The 24,064-nt window shown below is 42.2% G+C and overlaps 1 protein-coding gene across 2 annotated transcripts in view; it reads left to right on the top strand.

Annotated features, from left to right (window-relative positions):
• The window catches only part of LOC146520858 (junction plakoglobin a-like), a 96,848-nt gene that overhangs the window by 34,453 nt on the left and 38,331 nt on the right, over nt 1–24,064 (top strand). For both annotated transcript variants that reach the window (XM_085155614.1, XM_085155612.1), the window contains 2 exons: nt 13,262–13,316; nt 15,007–15,240. In XM_085155614.1, the coding sequence (XP_085011740.1) occupies nt 13,295–13,316; nt 15,007–15,240 (256 nt within the window). In that variant the 5' untranslated portion in view covers nt 13,262–13,294. The remainder of the gene's footprint in view (nt 1–13,261; nt 13,317–15,006; nt 15,241–24,064) is intronic.

The raw sequence follows: 24,064 nt of genomic DNA, 5'->3' as shown, positions 1-24,064 counted from the left end.
TTAAACCAAGATCAGTGGGAACACCACATCGAGCTGCCGCTCAATGAGGCACGGGAGCAGGAAGTTGCCCTGCGAAGGGAGGAAATGGCACAGGCCACAGTCTTCAACCAGGCATTCCTCAGTGTGCTTTGAAGCCTCGCACAAGCAATGGATGGCCACTCAAGTTTCACCTCCCCCCTTAACTTTCCACATTGGAGATTAAAAAAACAAATTTCTACTTTACATAGGTTTGTACCCCTCTGTTCCAGGAGAGGCTTACCAAAAACTTAGCTGTTGCAAATAATAATAATTACTAATTGTAGTTATTATTAATATTGTACATATTTTCAAATGTTGCTGCATTTAATAAAGTATTTCAAGCCTATAATGTGTGTGCATCACGGTTTGTTGTTTTTAAGCAGTCATTACTAAATGACATTTTTCACCAAACTTTTGTTGCCCCAGTAATAAAAGCTGCGTCTTTGTTGTGTGATGTCACCACACAAAGATGTGGTGTGTCCATAATTCTGTAAAGGGATTTACACCACAGGAGATTTATCCCACAGCCGGACAACTCTGTTAGCATTTCAGTGATGTGAAAAATGTAACAGCCCACATGAAAACACAGAATAACTGCAAAAGTAAACAAACTTTATCATTTATATTTCTTTTGGCATCTAACAGCAGTATTCCTGTAAGCACATGACAAGAGGTGAGAATAATATCATTAACTGGAGCACAAGAAGTGAAGCAGAGCGTCTCGTACATGCACGTTTAGCTCCTCCTCTGTCCTACAGCTACCACAGGCTCTTGTCCTGCAGTGGCAGGTACATCCCATTGTCATCATCTTCATTCATTGTCTTTGAAAAGCAAGAGGAGATGAACAGATCCAGTAAATGCTCTTTTATCTGGTATCGTTTGGTATCATAATCTGTCTTAATCTATTTCTATTTTAATGTTGTGTTCTGTGTTTTATTTATTTATTATATGGGGGAAAAGTTCTGTCATCCTTGTGCTGAGAGGTCTGTGGTCATCCACCTGTTTTGTTCTAGTAAACCCAACTTTCAGGAACACCTTTAGAGCTGTTCAGTTTTAGCACCACTGAGAGTCAACAAGTCTGGTCTCAAGTCACTTTATAATGTAAGGTAAAGACCCTACAGTGTTATTTTATGACAAATGTTCACTCGGATTCATCAGTGAAGTATAACTGACTGTATGCATATACAGGATATTTGGATATTAAAGGATATTGTATCATGGGTGAACAGACCAGGATGAAAGCCACATCTTAAGCATTTGACTGAGGCACAACAATCAAAAGGCAATGATTGCAGTTTAAATGTACTCTGGATAATCTTAAATGTGCAAATATTGTTACAGTTTTGTGTTTTTCAGGTGTCCTGTTTGAAGAAAACACTTTAAAGTCACTTTAATACATGCATATTTAAAGAAAAAAGAAAAATGCTCCACCTCCATGTATTAGCTGTTTGTAATTTTATGAAGAGGATGGATGCTGTCATTATTTTTAGTATAGTTTTGAAAATTAAAGGATATTTAACATTAAATGTACCAATGTTGTTGTTTACTAAACACGGATTAATTTAAGTTTAAATTTAAAAACCTTTGAGCGAATGGTGTATGAGGTCTTCTGTTTGTCTATGCATTTTCTTTTTTGCACTGTACAACACTTTCAGCAAGAAAAAGAGGGTTTTCAAGAAATACTGTTATGCTCCATTTTATGCCATTCGTCGGAACAAGATCTAGAGCGTGATTAAAGTGGTGCGTAGGTTCTTTTATATTTTGATTATTTGTCTTGTCATATTTAGACAGTTGAGTCTAATAATAGATTAAATGCTGTGCTTTGAGGATTCTGACAGTTAGTCTAACTCAGGGGGGTTGATTCATTTAAACTAACATAATCATCCTGTTGTAACCAAGTTTTTGAATAGCACGGTACATTTTTTTGTTGATCAGTTATTATTCATGGATTTACAGGGTCTTAGAAGAGAGAGACCTAATGTTTAATGAGCCACATTCCACCGTGTTACTCTTTGGTGCAGATGTGGATACTGCATTGTTCTTTCTTTGTGATTTTTTTATTGGTAATGTTTCAGTTGGTTTTTGTTTGCAGATTTTTGGTGTGTTTTGTGGTGGTTTGGAAGCAGACACAGTCCCCAAGGGGATGGGTGTTGGGAACAAAAAACATGCTGTGGAAGAGAGCCAGAGAATAATAATAAGTAATGATTCAATGCAGAGAGGTGTATAAACATATGGTGAGTGAGAAAAGTGACTACAGAAAAGCTTTTACCCCATCTGTTCAAGGATTGGCTTATGCCACCATTTGTCTGCCACCTAAAAATCCAGTTTCCCCTTCCCAGACACTTGACACAGTGGTTATCAGAGGCATCGTAACATTTCATCACTCATCCATGAGACTGGAGAGTACTAATGCAGATTTTATTTCACAATTCATTATTAAGCACAAAAGGCTTTATGTTGATGCGTGTGACTCTTCTGGTCCTCCATAACCAGCAGCCTAGGCCTATTGCTGCACAACTAAGGTCAGCTGATGCAGCCCCAACTATATGCTTTGTCAAAAAGGAAGGTTTTAGGCATAATCTTAAAAGGAGAAAGGGTGTCTGTCTCCTGAATTCAAACCTAATTCCACAGAAGAAGGGTCTGAAAGCTGACGGCCCGGCCTCTCATTCTAGTTTCAATCAACTACATTCAACTGAAGGCTTTTCGCTGAGTTTTTAGGACAGCCAAAAAATAGTGAATTACAGAAATACAGCCTAGCCCTCCGGTTTTGTGCACCCCCACCCCCTTACTTTAGTGTTCCCAATCAAAATTGACAGGTCCTTGTTAATTGCTATTAAATTAGCATAAAAAACATTTTTCACCTCCAAATTTTTTATTCAACATTCTTTAGCTGTGAACAATGTCTCAAAGTAGTGTTTAACATGAATACATAGAATTAGACATAACATAACTGCAGTAAAAATACAAATAGGCACTGAAAATGTATTACAAAATGAACCTGTAATGTAAAAAACAAATTAAAGACCAAACTCAACATGAAGCTGTGTGTGTGTGTGTGGGTATTCATGCACATGAGTGGCATGTGACACTCAGATGAGGTGGGCCTTGCAAACATAGGCATCACATTTGCAGCATCTTAGGCTTGTTTTGTTGTCTCTAGGGCCACAGAGCTCACAGCACTTCCTTTTCTGCCCATTTGCTTGTTGGCGGAGAGCAGCAGCTGGGACTAGGGCTTGCACACTCCTAACCAGACTGGCAGAGGCTGGTGTGCGGGGAATGTGCTGGCACCGTTGAATAAGAGGAGTCACCAAAGCTTTCCCCAGCTTTGCTAGGAAAAGTCTCCTCTTGAAACTCTTCCCCGATTCCAGGTTGGGTCGATGGCTGTCCACACCACAAATGTAAGCAGACACATCAAGGATGTTGTGGAACAGTGCCACAGGCCAGCGGGCTGTCAGTCACTTGCAGGTATATGTACCAGTAAGCTGCAATAAAAGGAACAATAAATAAGAGATTAGGAACAATATTTAGTCTGTCGTACACAAATGCTATGATTCACATAAATAAAAAGAAAATAAAATACATGATGTATGAAACTTTACATTACCTTATCAAGGTAGTCAACGCCTCCTTTGTTCTTGTTGTAGTCCTGGATCATCATGAACAGCCCACTGAACGACCCATTCAGTGGGATACCCATTCATTTCCTATATCACTTTTGACCCGGGAACACCACCGATGTAACAAAGTTGATTAAAACACTTAAAATTCAATGAAAGAGGTGATAATCACAGTTATATGTTCAAGTGCACAGTGTAGAGGATGCCATAGCACCTTGAGGCAATCGGATGTAAAACACAATATTTAAGAGTTTGTTAATTTGTAAGTTGGTCAGATTTGACCCGAACACGACAGGAAGGCTGGAAGTAATGCAAACACTATGATCAAGGTAGTCAACGCCTCCTTTGTTCTTGTTGTAGTCCTGGATCATAAGGTGCTTAGGGTTCTCTGTGGTGCTGACAGTGGCGTGTTTGTGTAGCGTGCTCATCAGGATGACAGTTCTATTCATCTTAGGAACATATGACAACAGTGTGTCAGTGAAAGCAAATTTTGATTAGAGTGCCTCTCTTCCTCTGGTCGTTAGCAGCGCAGGGGAAGTTCAGGCTTGTTCTTCCTCACTGTCCCTACCATGGTGAGCTTTCTTTTCAGCAGCTCCTTATTGTGTGATATTGTGCCCTTGGAGACCGGTTGTCATGTCCAGCACAACACACATGCCCTGTTTTTTTTTTTCGGACTTTCCAGTACTGGGTTTCCCCATGTATACCTGCATATTCCAGGCATAGCTGCTTCTGGCATCACATGCTACCCAGATCTGTATTCCATATTTCCCTGGTTTGCTTGGAATGTACACCTTGAAGAAAACGTGACCTCTGAAAGGAACCTGGCGCTCATCAACTGTCACCTAGGGGCCTGGATTGTACATGACTGGTAGGCGCCCCACCCACCTGTTCAGTGGCCCATTCAATGGATTGTTCAGTGGGGGTCATTCAGTGGGTGTCGTTCAGTGGCCCATTCAGTGGGTCGTTCAGTGGGGGTCGTTCAATGGGTCGTTCGGATGCCCATTCAGTGGCCCATTCAATGGGTTGTTCAGTGGTCCAGTCAGTGGGTTGTTCAGTGGCCCGTTCACTGGACAGCCCACTGAACGACCCATTCAGTGGGATACCCATTCATTTCCTATGCCGGGAACACCATAGATGTAACAAAGTTGATTCAAACACTTAAAATTCAATGAAAGAGGCGATAATCACTGTTATATGTTCAAGTGCACAGTGTAGAGCAGCGGCCCCCAACCCCCGGGCCTCGGACCGGTACTGGGCCGTGAGAGTTGAGGCTCAGGTGTGAAATGTATAGTTTTCAGGGTTTTTATCGGTTTTCAGCGTCATTTTGTTATTGTTTTTATTGTTAACTCGGTTTTCCTGGGTCTTTTCACGTGTGTTATGAATAAATCGTCTTTTTTTTGGTACCAGTACTAGTTTCATTTTGTTGTATTTATCCGCGACACCTTAAAGGCCGGTGCGTGAAAATATTGTCGGGCATAAACCGGTCCGTGGCGCAAAAAAGGTTGGGGACCGCTGGTGTAGAGGATGCCATAGCACCTTGAGGCAATCGGATGTAAAACGCAATATTTAGGAGTTTGTTAATTTGTAAATTGGTCAGATTTGACCCAAACATGACAGGAAGGCTAGAAGTAATGCATACATTACGAGTTAAAAGTTTGGACACACCTTCTCCTTTAATAGTTTTTCTTTATTTTTACTACTTTCTACATTGTAGATACATATTAAATACATCAAATACATGAAGCAAGATATGCAGAATTATGTAGCAAAGAAAAAAATAATAAATAACCCTAAATATGTCTTATATTGGCAGCACGGTAGCACGGTGGTTAGCACTGTTGCCGCACAGCAAGAAGGTCCTGAGTTCAATTCCAACATCAGGCCGGGGTCTTTCTGTGTGGAGTTTGCATGTTCTCCCCGTGTTTGCGTGGGTTCCCTCTGGGTACTCCGGCTTCCTCCCACCGTCCAAAGACATGCAGCTTGTGGGGATAGGTTAATTGGATAATCCAAATTGTCACTAGGTGTGAATGTGCGAATGAATGTGAGTGTGAATGGTTGTCTGTCCCTATGTGTTAGCCCTGCGACAGACTGGCGACCTGTCCAGGGTGTACCCCGCCTCTCGCCCTATGACAGCTGGGATAGGCTCCAGCGCCCCCCGCGACCCTGAAAAAGGATAAGCGGAAGCGAATGGATGGATGGATGTCTTATATTTTAGACTCCTCAAAATAACCTTTTTTCAATGAGCTTCATGATGTAGTCACTGGAAATGGTTTCTATTTCACATGTGTGCCTTGTAAGGGTTTATTTGTGGAATTTCTTGCCTTCTAAATTGGCTTGGGACCATTTGTTGTATTGTGCAAAAGTCAAGTTGGTACACAGCTTACACAGGGATGTGTCCTGTGTAAGTGAGTACACTCTCTACATGTATGACTGCACCCAGATCTACCCAAGCAACTCAACTGTGAAGTTCACAAACAACAGAACAGTGGTCGGGCTCATCACAGGTGGAGATAAGTCTGCATACTGCATACAGGGACAATGTGGAAAAACGAGCATCATGTAATAACAACTTGGTCCTCAACACTAAGGAAATAATAATAGTGGACTTCAGGGGAAGCAGATCTGACCCTCAGCCCACATACATAAACGGGAACTGTCTGGAGATGGTTTGACTTGAACTTTCTGAGACTTAAGAAGGCAAAGCACCAGCTCCACTTACTTAGGCTCCTGACGAAAACATGACACGGGGAAAACAAAATATTGAACACACTTACTGAAATGTATTTATTAATTTGTACAAAAGCCTTTGTTTGTGATAATAGCTAAATTAGTCACAACCATTGCTCAGGTGTTTTTTCACAGCGTCTGAAAAACTGCAGCCGCTGCACCAATCTGTCTGTCAATCTCCCGCTCCCCTTACTCGTTAATAAGACCCCAAAAAACTTAAACTCCTCGAATGGGGGAAGCAACTCATTGCTGACCTGAGTGGGCACTCCATCCTTTTCCAGCTAAGGGCCATGGACTTAGACTTGGAGATGCTAATTTTCATTCCCGCTGCTTTACACTCCAGGCCTTTAGAAGATGAAACCACTTCATCATCAAAAAGCATAGACAAGATTCTGAGACTACCCAAATGGAAGCCCTCAACCTCTTGACTACACCTAGAAATTCTGTCCATAAAAATTATTAGGAGAATCATTACAAAGGGCAGCCAGGCAGAATCCAACATCCACCAGGAACAAGTCCGACTTATTGGCATCAATGCGGCCCAAGCGCTTGCACCAGTGGTATAAAGACCAATTGGCTCATAGCAACGGGTTCCTGAAGCATCTCCTGCAGAATACTCCAAGGGACACAGTCAAATGCCTTCTCCAAGACCAAGAAACACATGTAGGCTCTGGGCAAACTCCCATGTGAGCTGGTCGAATGTTCCACTACTGGGATAAAGATTGCGTTGTTCCTCCTGTATCCAAAGTACGACTAACAGACTGACTTCGACATCCACAGCCTTCAGGAATCAAGGTGAACCTCATCTACCCTCAGGGCTCTGCCACCAACAAGTTGTGTAACTGCCTCAATGACCTCACCCCCAGTGATGGATGAGTCCCCCCCTTCATCCCCAGATTCTGCTTCCTCTATGGAAAACATCTGGTCGCAGCAGATGGCCGCCTCTCCCTGGGCCTGGTTGTGCTGGAGGTTCCATCCTCTTAAGGGAGTTTTTCCTTCCCACTGTCACCAAAATGCTTGCTCATGGAGGATCATATGATTGCTGGGGTTTTCTTTGTATTATTGTAGGGTCTTTATCTTGCAATAAAAAGCGCTTTGAGGCAACTGTTCTTGTGATTTGACACTATATACATAATTGAACCTCCTTAATTGATTTGACAAATTTTTAATTCAATGTATTTCTTCCACAGCCTGACAATATCCTCGGTTCAAGTCAGTCCGACCCACATTATACACTGCAGCGGTAGAGAATTGCTTTCCCCTCCCAAGTTACCTGACGGTTTGCCAAAATTGCTTTGAGGTCGTCCAAAAGTCTTTCCATGGCCTTACTGAAATCCCTAACCCCCTAACCCTAAACCTGAGTTTTTGCTTAAGCAACTATCCAAGCCACTTTCTACTTGGCCTCCATTGCCTGTCTCCGAAGTCCCACAGGGTTAACCAAGCCCGATAGGATTCCTTCTTCAGCCTGATTGCTCTGTTCACCTCAAGTGTCCAACGTCTGGTTCAGGGGTTACCACCAAGACAGGCAGCTCATTGCAGCAGCTCATTGCAGCAGTTTCCACAATGGAGGTGCTGAATATGCTCCATTCGGACTTAATGTCCCCAGTCTCCCTCAGAATGCTGTCAAAGTTCTGGCAAAGGTCGGAGGCCTCTGTTAGGCATTCCCAGAGTGTCCTCACAATACATTTAGGTGTGCCAGGTTTATCCAGCATTCTCCCTCACCACCTGATCCAACTCACCACCAGGTGGTGATCAGTTGATAGCTCATCCCTCTCTTCACCTGAGTGTTCAGAACAAATTGCTGCAGATCCGATGATACGATTACAAAATCAATAATCAACCTGCAGCCTAGAGTGTCCTGGTGCACTTGTAAATAACCTTATGTTCAAACATGTTGTCTGTTATGGACCAACAGTGGTTTTCACAGTAACAGAACACCCCACAGATCAGGCAGGCCATTCTTCCTAATTTCACCCCTCCAAGTATCACTGTCATTACCCACATGAGCATTGAAGTCTCCCAGAAGGATGACAGAGTCTCCAAGGGGAACACCCTCGAGCACCCCACCTAGGGACTCGAAGGGACTCTGGCCTTGGCCGCCGCCTGGCACACACTGCAGCCGACCCTATGGGAACTCCTGTGGGTGGTAAGGCCTACAGGAGGGTGGGTCCATGTCTCTTCTTCGTGATGATCCGGCCAGTCCCCATGGACGAAGGCCTAGCCACCAGGTGCTCTCCCTCTGGTATCTTCCCCAGGACTTGAGACACATTTTGTAGACCATCAGCTGGGACTGAACTAGCTAATATTAATTTGCACTAAGTGGCAGGATTGCTTTCTAAACGCTGATATTTCAACTTGTGTCTTGACTCTCTGTGCCTCTTGGACCTCTCTACTTCATTTGTTCAATACGTTTTACCTGTATCATATCTCATGATTACAAATAACTTAATATTTTGACATCTATGGTACGATTCCTTTGTATGTGTGTATAGGATGGGTCGTTACTGACATCGGGTGAGAATTTCATGTCAATAGCACCTTTACAAATATTACTTAGAAAATGATCAATATTTATTTTCACCTGTTGCATACAAAGAAGGATTAGTTATGGTTTAAATGGTTTAACACATTATGAATTTTTTTTAATAATTTAGATATTTTTTGTGTATTTTAGGACATATTGTACATGCATTTATGTACAAGAAGGTTCAATTTGATGGGACCCCCAAAATTTTAAATGAATGTTAAATGGTTTAGGAGTCTCATTTTAATCCAAAACAAAGGTGTCTAGTGTCCAGTCTCATTTGGAGAGTACAGTAAAATGGAGAGGGAGTGTGTGATGATTTTTTTTTCATTCTGTCTTTTCTCAAAAAGCTTTTCAGCACATCAAAAAACCCACATTTTGTTTTAACAGGAAACATTTCTCCTCACACATTCACATGCATAAGACTCATGTACCGTGCCACACCCACATGCAGAGAACACATCTACTGTTGCACACACCCACACGTTAAATGGCCATTACTGAAACAGAACATTGTGCCATTTAAGCTGTCAAGACGTCACTCAGATGTAGTCACTCTATTATTCCTACCCTTCATGTAGGAATAATGTAAAAGTTCCCTATTTCTTTTCCAAACACCTCCCTTTGTGTAGATTTTTAAATTTACTTTAAGGCTGTTCATTTGTTGAATTAAATAGATTTTTAGTCTCTTTCTATGTACAGATCTAACTAACATTCACTCACAGCACTGAAAAAGGTTAGAGCAAGTTGTAGGTTTAATATCTTGACCAAAGATATTTGGCCTGCAGACCGGAGCAGAAGGGGATCAAACCACCATCCAGTGGATGATGAGAGTCAAACCTTAAATACTGATCCGTATGCGTAGGTTTACGGTACACATCAGCTTTTAGATGTCCCCCATTACTGATGGAAATCTCATAGTCTAAGAAGGCTAACCTGCCACTTTTCATATCCTCCCTGGTGAATTTGATGTGTTGGTCCACCAAGTTAATGTGATCTGTGAATTGTGGTACGTCCTGAGATTAAATTTTCACGCAGGTGTCATCCACATACCTGAACCAATGACTTGGTGGTGTTCCAGGATAGGATAACAAAGCCCTCTTTTCCACTTCTTCCATGTACAAATTGGCCACAATGGGTGAAACTGGAGAACCCATGGCACTCCCATGTTTCTCCCTGTAATACTGACCCTTGTATGTGAAATAGGTGGAATTAAGACACAGTTCAAACACACTTGGTCGGTGCTGATAGTGGTCTTGTTGCTGAGGTTGGGGTCATCCTGTAATCTCTTACGAACTACCTCCAACACTTCAGTGACTGGAACATGAGTGAAGAGAGATGTAACATCGTACAAGACCATGGCTTCATCTGCCTCCATAATGACATCGCTCACCTTCTCAACACAATCCAAGGTGTTCTGAATGCAGTGAGTTGATTATATAGACAATTGGTCTTAAAGGTGCACTCTGTTTATGTTCTTTGGTAAACCATACAAACTTGGTATAGATTCCCCTGGGTATAGCCTGTGGTATGAGGTCCGGTCAATAGCATTGTCTTGTTCTAACTGCTTCAGGCAATCTATCACCGTCTTCCTGTAACCACTTCCTGGGTCTCGTTTCAGGGGCTCATAAGTATTTTTGTCACTGAGCAGTGACAAAGTTTTTTCATCATAGCCTTTTTGGTTTAGCGACACAGAGCACCTACCCTTGCCTGCTGGAAGGATAATGATGTTGTTGTCATGACTAACTGATGGGATTGCCTTCCTCTTCTCCATGCTGATGTTGGATGCTGGGGGCTTTGCATTGCTGAGACAGGCTGAAACTTTCATCCATAGTTGCTCTGTTTCCACGTCTGCAATGCTGTTGTATCAAAATACAGTTTCGGTGGCTGTGATCAGTTCCACTAGAGGGATTTGCCTCAGTGTCACAGCAAAATTCAATCCTTTTGCAAGGATGTTTTTCTCTGTTTTGGTAAGCTGTCTGTGAGACAAACTCTTCACCCACTTGTCCACATCCTCGGTGTGGCATCCTTCTCTCTTCTGGCCACTGAGGACACTCTCTGTATTTTGAGCTAACATTGTGAAACTTTTTTATTTCACACTTTTTTCTTTTACTGCATACTGTTCATTCATAGTTGTGATGCCTTCAGTGAGAATTTACAATGTAAACAGTCATGAAAATAAAGAAAAAACATTAAAGGTGAAGGTGTGTCCAAACTTTTGATTGGTCGTGTATCTGTGTGTATGTGTGTTACTGCTGGAGTCTCTGAGACAGTATCGTCGGGAGGTTGACTCTCGACTAGGGCATCTGTATCCAGGTCCTAAGGCTAGTCCCCCCCCCATGCCAACCAAGCCTACCTCAGACAGGAGGTCATATAAGCTCGGATGTTGCTCAGCATAAGAAGGTCTGCATCAGGTGTTGAGGACACACTGATGAGAAGTCAGTTACCGGAACAAGCAGGCATAAGTGGGCAAGAGATGAAAACAAGGCGCTAATGGATTGCTACAGTGCAAATATCCCAGCAGAAGGGGTTACATGAAAAGAAAGTTCTGGACCTATGAAATGTTTGATACTCAACACCCAGACTGATGGTGAAGCAACTAGTAGCGGCTGACCTGAAAGATAGGATCATGGTGAAGCTGGAAACCTGGACCTTCTGTGGCCAATTACCAAGACTGCATCAAGTACCATCTGAAGGTCTGCTAGAAAATGTAAATGCAGCATTATGCATAATCCCTACAATTGACTACAAGAAAGCCTATGACTCAATGCCCCCACACATGGATCCTGGAATGCCTAGAACCTCATGAGGAATGTTCCTAATGAGGAACTCATTAGGAACTCAATGGGGAATTGGTGAACAACAATAGAGGCCAACTTCAAGCCAATTGCACAAGTCACTTTTAAGTGCGGGATCTACCAAGGAGTTACCCTGTCTCCACTGCTGGTCTGCATACGCCTGAACCCCCCACAGTGAGATCACTGACATGACTGACTATGGATACAGATCACGGAATGACACAATTATCAGCCACCTCCTCTACTTGGATGACATCAAGCTGTAGTAGTAGAAATGTAGTTGGGTGGTAACAAAGAGAGGGAAGACTGTCAGAACTGAGGGGATCGCGCTAGCAGAATGCAACATTGCAGACACTGAGGATGGCTGCAATTACCTACAAATACATTGGTACATACATAATACAAGTACATTGGTTCCCATTTGCTTAGAATCCACTTGGGTGCTAGGAAAGCTGTGACGACCATATACCTGCAGAGGGTCAGGCAAGTCCTGAGGAGTCATCTGAACAGAAAGAATAAGATCTGGGCTATCACCACTTACTCCCTGCTGGTTATCATGTATGCTGGTGGGATTATAAACTGGGATAAGGAGGAGATTAAAGCCATTGGCATCAAGCCAAGGAAGGTCATCACCATGCATAGAGGGATCAACCCCAAATCGACCCTGAAACTGTACACTAAGCGAAAGGTACGAGGCCAAGGTCTAGTGAGCGTCAGAACCACTGTCCAGGATGGGACAACAAACATCCATGGGTACATCAGAAATATGGCCACAGTCAGCCGAAAGTGCTTAGTGATTACCTAATGAAGTAGAAACCAGAGACTGAAGAAGGTGGAGCAAGAGGAGGAACCATCATGCAAGGACAGGGCCCTTCATGACATGTACCACCGGCAGACAGAGAAAGTGGCTGATACCCTGAAAGACAGCAAAGAGGCACTAATCATGGTAGCACAGGAGCAAGCTCTGAGCACAAGATCCTTCGAGGTTGAGGTCTATCACACCAGGAAAGACCCCAGGTGCAGTCTGTGTGAAGATGCCTCTGAGACTGGATATGCCCCTTATAAATCTGGGCCATCATCATCTTCAGAGTTATGCTGTAACCAATATGATCATTGTTACTGTACATGCACAACAAAATTGTAGGTGCCTCACACCAACTTTGCCAGAATAAAATATAAATAGGACACAACAGGAATGAATGGCAAACAGGAGAAATACATAGAATCACACGGAATATATACAAAACAAGAGAAATATATGCAACAACAATAGAAAGGCACACAATACAGAAGAAGTTGTAAAGTGCTTGGAAGCAGACTGTGGCTCGATAAGTTGGTTGGGTGTGAATGGGTGGGATGTGGGGAGGTTGGTGGATGTTTGTTTACTGTCCGAATGGCCCAGGGGAATAAGCTGTTTGTGAGACTGAAGTGTAGGACCTGATTGATGTGAGGCGCTGACCAGAGGGCTGGTGGTGGGTGGGGTACAAGGGGTCACTTGTGACTGCCCAGGCTAGTCGGACTAGAGGATTAATCTTGAATCTTTTTTCAGACCTAATGATTCCTGTATTCTCCTGCAGGTGAGAGGTCAGTGAAAGCAGCAGTACCAGTGGATGGAGATGATGTCCATGCAAAGTAAGTATTCTGTCACCATAGCACCCAGCTCTGGCCTAAATTCATTGTGGTAGTAATAGCTGTGGGAGGAAAACAGGTGGTTCTTGGAAGCAGTATCTGCATCATTAGAAGAAAAAAAGTAAAAGCAGTAGCAACATGAGTTGAAATAGGAGTAGTATCTGACACAAGCAGCAGGGATAATTAACAGAAGCAGCACTAGTCGTAGTAGTTGATATAGTAAAAAATAGGTGCACTACAAGTAGCAATATGAGCACTGCACTTATTATTCGGACTAGCTGGTATACAGGTACAGGTAGGTATATTCATAGTAGCAGTGATTAGTAGTAGTAGTCTTGTAATAGTACAAGCAGTATATTGCTGCTTTTGTCATTCATTTATCTATAAATGAATGCCACTTCTTTAGTAAAAAACGTGGAATTATTAGGACTACCAGCAGCAAAAATCATAGTTACAGTACTTACAAAACAAGCATTAATGGTAGCTGTAATGGTAGCAATACCAGAATCATTTTAGTAGTTTAGTGCAAATAGCAGTATTTTCAACAGCAGAGGAAGTAGCAGCACTGGCATTAGTTGCTGAATAAGTAGCAGTAGTAGAAGGAACACTAGTGGTAGTACTGAGTGGTAGCATTTAGTATGAAGTCCAGTGTTTAATCCTAGCAGGAAACGTAGAAGTTATAATGAGATGTGGTAATTGCATTAGAAGTAGTATATACTCTAGCAATAACACCAGTATCTTTAACCCTCTCAAGGCAGGCGTTGCCGATTTGCAACAGTTAAAAACTAACAACCTGATTACCCCACATACATATTTTTTTTACTCAGAAGTACCACTGCAGGACTTGGTTGTGCATTAGCAACAAAAAGTTTAATTTGAGCTTGAGAGGGTTAAAGGTAATACTACCAATAAAAGTTTGTACTTGTCACAGAAAGATTTGAAGAATTGGTAGTAGTTTAGTAATAGTACTATTCCAAAAATGGTAGAATTAGCAGCACTACATGCAGTTAGACCATTCAGTGAGCTGTGTGAGGCTACTCACTAAAGAGTCTTAGTGCAGTTTGACCTGAGTCCACACCCAGGCTCTATGGCCAGCAGCCCACAAGCTCAGGCTGTGCCCAATAGAAATGGAAGAATGCAGCGACTGGGTTATTCTGCCAGAAACAAGACTTTTTTTTCTGAAGCAATGTTTGAAAACATACTAACTAGTTATAGCCTACAGAGGAAAGTTTTGCTAGACAATTGTTTAAGCCATTTAACTACCGATTCGTCTGGTTGTATACTTTGCATTCTTAAAACTGTTTACTTTTTCAACTTTTCAGAAAGTCCTAAACGCAAACTTCCTTGTTGAGTAAAAATGCAGATTGTGGTACAAAAAGTTGCATGTGCTGGTAATGGCATGAGAAAAATGTTGGAGTAAAGTAGGTAATATTAGCTATACCAGCTTCTAAAAACCCTTGAAAGTCAGACCTGTGTGCATCATAAACAACGACAACAAAAACAAAAAACTCTATAAAACATTTTTTGTTTTATTTTGTTAAGTCTGTGAGAAATTACTATAAGGAAAGGCTTGCTCTGAGGTTAACCGCTAGGTCCAGACTTTCATTAGCTGCAGGTGTGCAACCAATGTACCACTTTACAATAGTTGCCGTAGATATTAATGGTTGCAGTAGACGTGTGTTGTTTTCTGCAGTGAGTGAGGCAGACAGTGTGGTGAAGGTGGCAGAGTGGCAGCAGACTTACTATGCCACAGACTCTGGCATCCAATCGGGAGCTACCACAGTGCAGGACGACGAGAGCAGCACTGAGTATAGTGGCAACAAGAAGTACACAAACAGTACTACAACTGGCACTGGCTCTGTACCTGTTAAGGCCACAGTGGGGGGAGGTGGAGACTCAGCATTCAGTGGAGTAGATAGCCCAACAGGTAAGACTTTTTGATCAAAATCATTTGATTTTATTTTTTGTTTGTACTTTCTGTTTGCTTCCTTTAATAACAGCAGCTTTCGGTCTTTATTGATCTGCATTTTGTGGCTCTTTTTTGTGTCTGGTAACATCATATAATATATTGGTTCATCTTCTTTTTCATAAATGGAATTGAATGCAGGATTTGATTCACATGATTCAGTATCAAATACCACTGGGCAGATCACAAGTAAACAAACAAACAAACAAAAAAACAAAACAATTACTGCAGCTTTAATGATAATGAAAATGGTGAAATAGCAGCACACTGACATGCACAGGTTATTGTAAGCAGCTGCAGATAACAGCTTGTTTTCCATTTCCTGCGATTCATCTGTCTTCAATATGAAATAAATCTTCATGGTGCAAGATAATGCATTATGGTAAGTATGAAGAAACTTTGTGTTTTATCCTCATTTCACTCTGTTTTGCTCTGCTTCAATCATCGGACAGTCAGGGGAAGAAATAAAAGTCTGCTACATTTTTTTTAAATTCACGCATCGTCACACCTGTGCTGTTTGTAGACAGGTGGCCATTTCAAGCTCAGTTTGACATTGTGGTGCTTTGAAAATTCTATTCACATATGACATGTGAAGTAAAATGTCAAATGTAGACACAAGCTAGCTAAATAGAAAACTTAGCTACAGGTTGTAAATGTACTTTTATTTCTCCACTGCATGCATGAAAGTTTAAAGTACATATCTAATAATTTAATACATTTTAGGCTACTTTGCAGCCCCAGCAAATTCCATGAAAATCAGAAATAAATACTTGCAGTTACTTTGGATTGTGGTTGTCCTCTGTCGCTTCATTCACAAGCACTGCCTGTTTCCCTTGACCACTTTTCACATAATCTAGGAATTGTTTAAAATAACACTACAGGTAATTGAACTTATACACTGGTTCATCTCTGCTTTCTTTGTTTCAAATCTGTGTTGTTAAAGTCATTTGGTGTGCTTTCATTTGGGTTTTAAAATCACAGTAATTCAATTGAGTGTTTTTCCCCCTTTCCTTTTCTTGAACACTGAACATGACATGTTCATGGCACATGTAAACTAGCCCATCCTGCTCTCTGCATGTTTCAAACACACCTCAACCAACATACAGTCATTTGGGATTCAGGAGACTCACTAACTACATCTCATGATTCAAAAGCTCACATGTCCTCCTGTTTCTGTAATTCAAGGATGAAATTATTGTTTTACAATAATGTATATGTCTTTGTTTCATCCCAGCTGAATTCTTGCAGATACCTGTTAACAGATGTAAATCATTCATTTGAATTTACTCTTAACAAATCTTGATATCCTTGGACAACAACCTGCTCACTAGACCAGACGGGCGTCTTTACTGCTTTATGGCACCTAAACTTTGGAATGGTCTGCCTAATCAAAAGAGATTAACTTGGAGATTTTTGACAAACTTCTATTACTTAGTCTACGTAAATGTACATCATGCACAAGTATTCTTTCCTTGGGCCAACTTGCTGACTGACCTCACTAGCATGTTCTCTGTGCTTCTGCGTGTGAAGCTGACAAAGTATTTGTGTTAAAAGTGGAACACAGTTATAACACATGATTTTCAATTCTACATTGCTCTTTCTAAAATGTTACCATTTATAAAGGAGAACACTAGAAGTTCAAAATATCTCTTTAAGGGAAAGGTAAAGATGATATTTTGTTGGGTTGTTTTTTTTTTGTTTATTTTCTTCGCCTGTCCCGTTTGGTTCTTTTGCCATCAGAATTATTGCCAAAAGGCAAAGAAAGATGCCCAATGGATTTGCTTTACCAAACAGACCATCCCAGCCTTGCCGTATTGGTCCATGTGATTCACCTTTTTTTTTTCTTTTATTGTTTATTTTATTTTATTTTCACTAAACATGGGACAGACTTGACTGCAGAAAAGAAAAGGTAGAAAGAATGAGGGGAAGAAAAAACAATGATAAAGGGCAAAAAACAAAAACCAACAAAACAAACAGACAAAAAAATACATAGATCAATCACCTGGATCACCTCTTGAGAAAGAAAAAAGAGAAAACAAGCAAAAAAAGAGAGCAATATAATAAACAACATCATCGCGATGATCTATCTGAATATAACAGTAAATACTAAATATTAAACATTATTGTGCAGCACGTAAGAGTTGTAGTTTGTGTGTGTGATCACCCGTGTGAACACCTGTGAGCATGGGCGCGCTTGTTTTTAAAAGGTTCCTTCATGTAATGATCTGCTAGAGGGTGTGGGGGGGCCACTGCCCCGTCCTCCAGGGCATGAAGCAGGTATGGAGGAGATCCAAACTCCAGACATCCAGAGGCCCTCAGAACACAAGAGACCAAGGAAGACCAACAGAGGGGCAGCTGCGCCACTATCCCAGAAAGAGCTGAGGAGAGTCCCAGATGAGGGGTCACTCAGCAGCAGAAGCCAGGGGGGTTACAGTGACGTGCCCGTGAGCTCCGCCGGCAGCCAGCTGTGCCAGAGTGACTGAGCCCCAGGCCGAGAGGCCGAGGGCACCCCACCCCCGAAGGGGCTCGAGCGAGCCCCAGGCTCCAGGCCCCGACAAGCAGCCACCAGGAGTGAGCCGGTGGGTACCTGGACGCCCATCGGCGGACACAAAGAACCACCAATGCAGGGTGGACGTCTGCCACCGGCAGGAGGAGTGGTGGGGGTAGATAGGCCTCCATACCTTGGAGGGCCTGAGATGTCCCCAGAGAGGTGGCGTCTGATACCCGACCTGACATATAGACACAGACATACAGCCACACACAGATACAAACATCCATTCCCACCCTCATGCTCTCATATGCAATTACTCAGCACTCACCCAACATAGAGACAGACATAAATAGAACCTGTACACACAATCACACCCCCCAAGCGTACTCTATACCGCAGGTCTAGGTACCCTTGCCCCTGGAGGGTGAAACTGCACCCAGACCCAGGTGGTGTTACCCTTTTCCCTGGGGTGGAGAGAAGCAGACCGCCCTGACTCCGCAGCAGCAGGGAGGCACCACATTCCAGACCCAATCGGACGGCCAACTCCTCCTCCCAGCCCCCCCACCCCAACAGGCAACAGAGAATGGGGGTGTGTGAAGACTCCAAACCTCCCTCCGCCCACTCATATGTAGTGTTGATGCATGTGTGTTCTAAGGTGCATTTAAAAGCCAGGAGGGCATGGAGCTACCTGCCAGAAAGCAGCAGGTAAGTGCATAGCCCCTCCTGATGGGCCTCAATGTAATAGGGAGGGAAGGAAGGGAGGGGCAAGTGGGGCAAGTGGCCCCTCCCTGGGGCCAGCTCCCCCGCTGACCCCAGTAGGCACCCCCATACCCTGCAACCCACCAGGGCAAGGGGGCCCAGGCACATCCAGACCGGGGCCCAGTTCAGCAGCGCCACCCGGCCCCACAGAGCCCGGGACAGTCCACCTGACCCCACCACAGAGAAAACTGCACCCACCCCGTCATCCACTCATCTTCCAGACAACACACGACAATAGACACCCAGGTTGAGTTCTTCCTCCACCTCTCCTATATCTCCCCCTCCTGCAGAGTGAGTTCCTGGAGAGAGGAGACCTCCTGCAAGATGTAACAGCCTCCCCCACCAGTTGAAGAGCCCCCCAGGTGGCTCGATGCACTGGCGGCACCCTGTGCCAGGGCTGGGCCCCCATACACCCACCCGCCCACAACCCCAGCAACACACCAACCAGGACGCAAGCCCCCAAGGCCCAGCCAGGGCCCCAGCCCAGAGACGGTGCACCCCCAGAACCCCACACCCGCCCCGGATCCACCCAGGGGCAACCAGGCTACCAGGTCAGTAACCCACGTACGTCAGCACAGACCATCCCCTAGCCCCGCTGCACGCAGCCATGAGGAAACCATCACCTAAGAGCCAACACAGCCCTTAACAGGCCATGACTGCAACCCTGGGTTGAGCCCTCCAAGGAAGATGCTCCTGGGGAATCCCCCGACGCCCCAAGCCTGTCCCTACCCCCACACCAATCATAACAGCGAAGGTGGGACCAAACTATGACCCCCCACCCCCACTAGGTGATGGAGCTGATCAAAGGAGCCCAGAGCAATTGATCTGATGTGGTGGCAGAGGCTGTATAAAGACTAATGTGATCTAATAGATAATAATTTCTATATTGGTTAGAATTGAGATTATTTTTATTTTTCCAGTTCATGAGGACTGTTTTCTTGGCTATGCATAGGGCAGTGAAAACCATATGGGCTATATTCTTTTCTGTAGTGACACTATCTAAGCTGCCCAACAAACACATTAAAGGGGAAGTTGGAATGTTACATTTCAGACGCTTCGATAAGTCTTCACATATCTTGCGCCAAAACTTCTGAACTGGTGGACAGAACCAAAGAGGGTGGATATAATTGTCCGGTGTATTGGTTTGACGGTGTGAGCAGTTGTTGGTAAATGGTAAATGGCCTGTATTTGTATAGCGCTTTTCTAGTCCCTAAGGACCCCAAAGCGCTTTACACATCCAGTCATTCACCCATTCACACACACATCCACACACTGGTGATGGCAGCTACATTGTAGCCACAGCCACCCTGGGGCGCACTGACAGAGGCGAGGCTGCCGGACACTGGCGCCACCGGGCCCTCTGACCACCACCAGTAGGCAACGGGTGAAGTGTCTTGCCCAAGGACACATCGATCGAGACTGTCCAAGCCGGGGCTCGAACCGGCAACCTTCTGATCACAAGGCGAACTCCCAACTCTTGAGCCACGATCGCATTGTTGGTAGACATAAAGCCCATCTTGAACATCCGATGACCTGTATAGTGCACTCTATGTAGTATTTTGTATTGAATTAATTGAAGACTGGGATTTCTAATTAAATGAAAGGTTTTTAAACATATCTGAGACTAGACGTTTTGGTCCAAGTTAACTGATAAATCCGCTTCCCATTTTGCAATAGGAAGTGATATTGATTCGTCCGTTTTAGAAAGCATTCTGTATATTTTGGATAGTAATTTGGGGGTTTTAAGAGTAAGAAATTGTACCACACTTGATGGTGTTTGTAGTTCAACTTGACCGGGTTTAAATTTATTTTTTACTATGGATTTAATTTGTTGATATTCTAAAAATCCTTTCTTGTTGATCCCATATTGTGTAACTAGTCTGTCAAATAAAAGAAATTCTGTTCCTTCTAGTATATGTTCTAAGTATTTGATTCCTTTACCACTCCAATCTGGAAAGTTGATCATAGTATTGTTTTGTAATATGTCAGGGTTGTTCCAGATAGGTGCGTTTGCATTTGCAAGGGATTAATGAAGACTCAATTTTAGAAACTCCCACCATGCTGTCAGAGAAGAGCTGATGTTGACGCTTTTGAAGCATTCATGTCGTTGGATGTTTGAGCTGATAAATGGTAGATCTGAAATCTCTAGATTATTGCAAAGTGCTTGTTCTACATCTAGCCAAGGTTCATCTAAGAGGGTATGTTTTAGCCATTCTGAGATAAACTGAAGCCTGTTGGCTAAGAAGTAGTGCTGAAAGTTAGGTAGTTCTAATCCTCCTTTATCCTTGGTCTTTTGTAGTGTTTTTAAGCTTATACGTGGGGGCTTATTTTTCCAAAGGAATTTGGACATATATGAATCTAGAGATTTGAACCAATCTTGTGGCGGTTTAGTTGGGATCATTGAGAATAAATAATTTATTTTTGGTAAGACCATAATTTTTATAGCGGCAACCCTTCCCATGAGTGATATGGGTAGACATTTCCATCTAGCCAGATCACCTTCTACTTTCTTTAAAAGTGGGATATGGTTTAATTTAGTTAGATCTGCAAGCTTGGGAGAAACATTAATACCCGATTGCAGTGGTGTAGAAGAAGAATTATGGAAGGAGCAATTAATCGGAAGGACTGTAGATTTTAACCAGTTAATTGAGTAATCTGATATACTTGCAAAAGAGTTTATCAATGCAATTACCCCAGAGAGATTGGTTTGTGAGTTTTGGAGAAAAAGTAACACATCATCCGCATAAAGGCTGATTTTATGTTCTACGTTCTTACATTTTATGCCCTTAATTACTGAATTCTGTCTAATTGTTGCTGCTAGTGGTTCGATAAAAATTGCAAACAGTGAAGGGAGAGTGGGCATCCCTGCCTGGTGCCCCTCAGGAGGCAGAAGCTGGAGGATGTTTGGTCATTTGTTTTTACACAAGCTGTTGGGGAATTATATAATATTTTTAACCAGTTAATGAAAGACGATCCAAAACCAAATTTGTGTAAAGTTGCAAATAGAAATTTCCAGTTAACTCTGTCAAACGCTTTTTCTGCATCTAAAGAAAATATTGTAATTTCGATGTTTTTACTGTATGAGTAGTCTATCAAATTAAGTAATCTATGTGTATTTGTTGATGAGTGCCTACCTTTTATGAAACCAGTTTGGTCAGGATGAATTAAGAGGGGGGTTATTTTCTGCAGTCTCTTTGAGAGAGCTTTGCAGATTATTTTAAGGTCTACATTTATAAGGGATATTGGATGATAGCTTGAGGGAAACACAGGTTCTTTGCCTGGTTTTTGGCAGGAGATTAATGTTTGCAGAATTCATATTTGATGGAAGTCTGCCCTTTTCTTTGATTTCTAACAACGTTCTGTAAAAAACTGGTGCTAGAATCGTCCAGAATTCTTTATAGAATTCTGCAGGAAAGCCGTCTGGACCTGGAGCCTTGTTATAGGGCATACTTATCAGGGCTTCCTGGAGTTCACCTGATGTCAGTGGCAAATCCAGTGCCATTGCTTGAGTGTCTAATAATTTTGGAAGACTTATGTTGTCCAAAAACTGATGAATTTCATTTTTAGATGGGTTTATTTGTGGTGAATACAACGTTTTATAGAAATCCCTGAAAATGTTATTTATTTTTTCTAGGTCATATATTGTGTTCTTAGATAAATCTTGAACAGCACATATAGTTGTTTTTTCTTTATTTGTTTTTAGCTGGTTCGCTAGAAATTGAGTGGATTTATTACCATGTTCATAATTTTGTAAGGGTAGTCTTTGTAGTAAGAATTTTGTTTTTAATTATCTTATTTAATTCTAGTTTTGTTTTGCTTATTTTGTTCAATGTTTCCTGATCTTGGTGTGACAAGTAGGCTTCTTCTAGGGATTTGATGTTTTTGTTGTCTTCTTTCTTTTTATGTGATGAGAAAGAAATTATTTTACCTTTCATCACAGCTTCCCACAGAACAGATGCTGATGTTCCGGAAGTGTCATTAAAGTCTAAATATAGAGTCCATTCTTTTTTAAAAAGTCTTCATCTTTTTTTTTCTTTTTTTTCTTTTTTTTCTTTTTTCTTTTCTAGAGTATTCTGAGGAAAAAAGTATGTGATTTAATAAACAATTTTTGTTTATTGAGGATATCAGTAAGAGATATATACTGCATTAGTGATGGTGTTCCTCTCTCCTGGTGAGAAAATGATGTGCAGCAGCTGTAATGTCAGCAGTGCCTCTGTTTCCCTTATATGTCTTATTTATTTCTGTCTGAACAGCATTTCCTGCCCATGTGATGGTGGATTTCCTGTTAACGATCCCTACACCCATTCCAAATAAAGCTCCAACTATAGTTGAAATTTTGCTGGTCTGAGAAAAATAATCACTGGCTGCTATTTTAAGAAGAGAAAAACATGTTTAAATGAATTTTATCACTATGCTGCAATCAGGCACTTTCCGGAAAGCACAGACTTTCTTTTGCATTGACTGCCTCCATTGTTCAGTTTCTGTGTGGAAACTAATCTATAAACAAAAATGAAAATATACTTTTGAGATAATGTAACATTAACACACAAAAAAGAAACAAACAGAAAATGAATCATGATAAGCATAATCGAGGAAGAGGCCCATGTTCTTGCAAAGATAACTCCGAGGCCCACTCCACACTGAAGTTCATACCAGAAAAGCCACCAGACCATATAAGGTCAGACATATCCAGGTTGTTTGGTTAATGCAATGATGCAGTTTGAAGTTAATGATGTGATGACGAATGCTATGAATAATTTCAATAAATGACCGATGGCAGCCGTTCATTGACCTCAGTGAATCGTTAATCCAGTTAGACACAGCTTTTCTTTGTGAGCTGGTGCATGTTACAGATAGTAATCTTTGCTCTTAGCTGACAGGAATCAGAGCCCGATGGTGTATTCTTTGATGTTTTTTGCTCATCACAAATGATCCAACTGCTAACAACAACAAAGTCACCATCAAAATTGGTGTGCTCTGGCTTTCCTGTATCTTTTTTTTTTTTTCTTTTTTTGGTGTCCCGTTTGGATCTTTAGCCATCAGAATTGTTGTCTTAAGGCCAAGAAAGATGCCAAGCGGATTTATTTTACCAAGTGGATCATCATGGCCTATAACGTCTTCATCTTTAAGCAGTGATGTATTACTGCTGCTGGTCTTGTGTTTCTATGGTGTATTGATAGTCATGTGCTTTTTGTATGCGCTGAGGTGTTTTTTTTTCTGTTCTCAAACTGATCTCCCTGGTGATCCTTGGTGTAGTATTATTCTTGTGCATTAGTGTTAAAGATACAGGAGCATGATCGCTGACAGCTATAGGGTGAATCTCAGTTTCTGAAATATCACTCAGCAGTGAGCTGCTCACCAAAAAATAATCCAGACGAGAGTAGGAGTGATGGACATGTGAGAAAAAAGTATATTCCTTACTGTTGGGGTGAAGGGAGCACCATGCATCGCAAAGACCAAAGTCGCTCACTGTTTGATTATATTTGTGGACTGCCAATTACGCTGAGTTCCTGCTGTATTGAGCCTATCCATTTC

Source organism: Neolamprologus multifasciatus, chromosome 4, assembly GCF_963576455.1.
Source record: "Neolamprologus multifasciatus chromosome 4, fNeoMul1.2, whole genome shotgun sequence".
NCBI classification, from domain to species: Eukaryota; Metazoa; Chordata; class Actinopteri; order Cichliformes; family Cichlidae; genus Neolamprologus; species Neolamprologus multifasciatus.
Note: the sequence above shows the minus strand (reverse complement) of the source record. Positions and strands in the feature narration are given on the sequence as shown.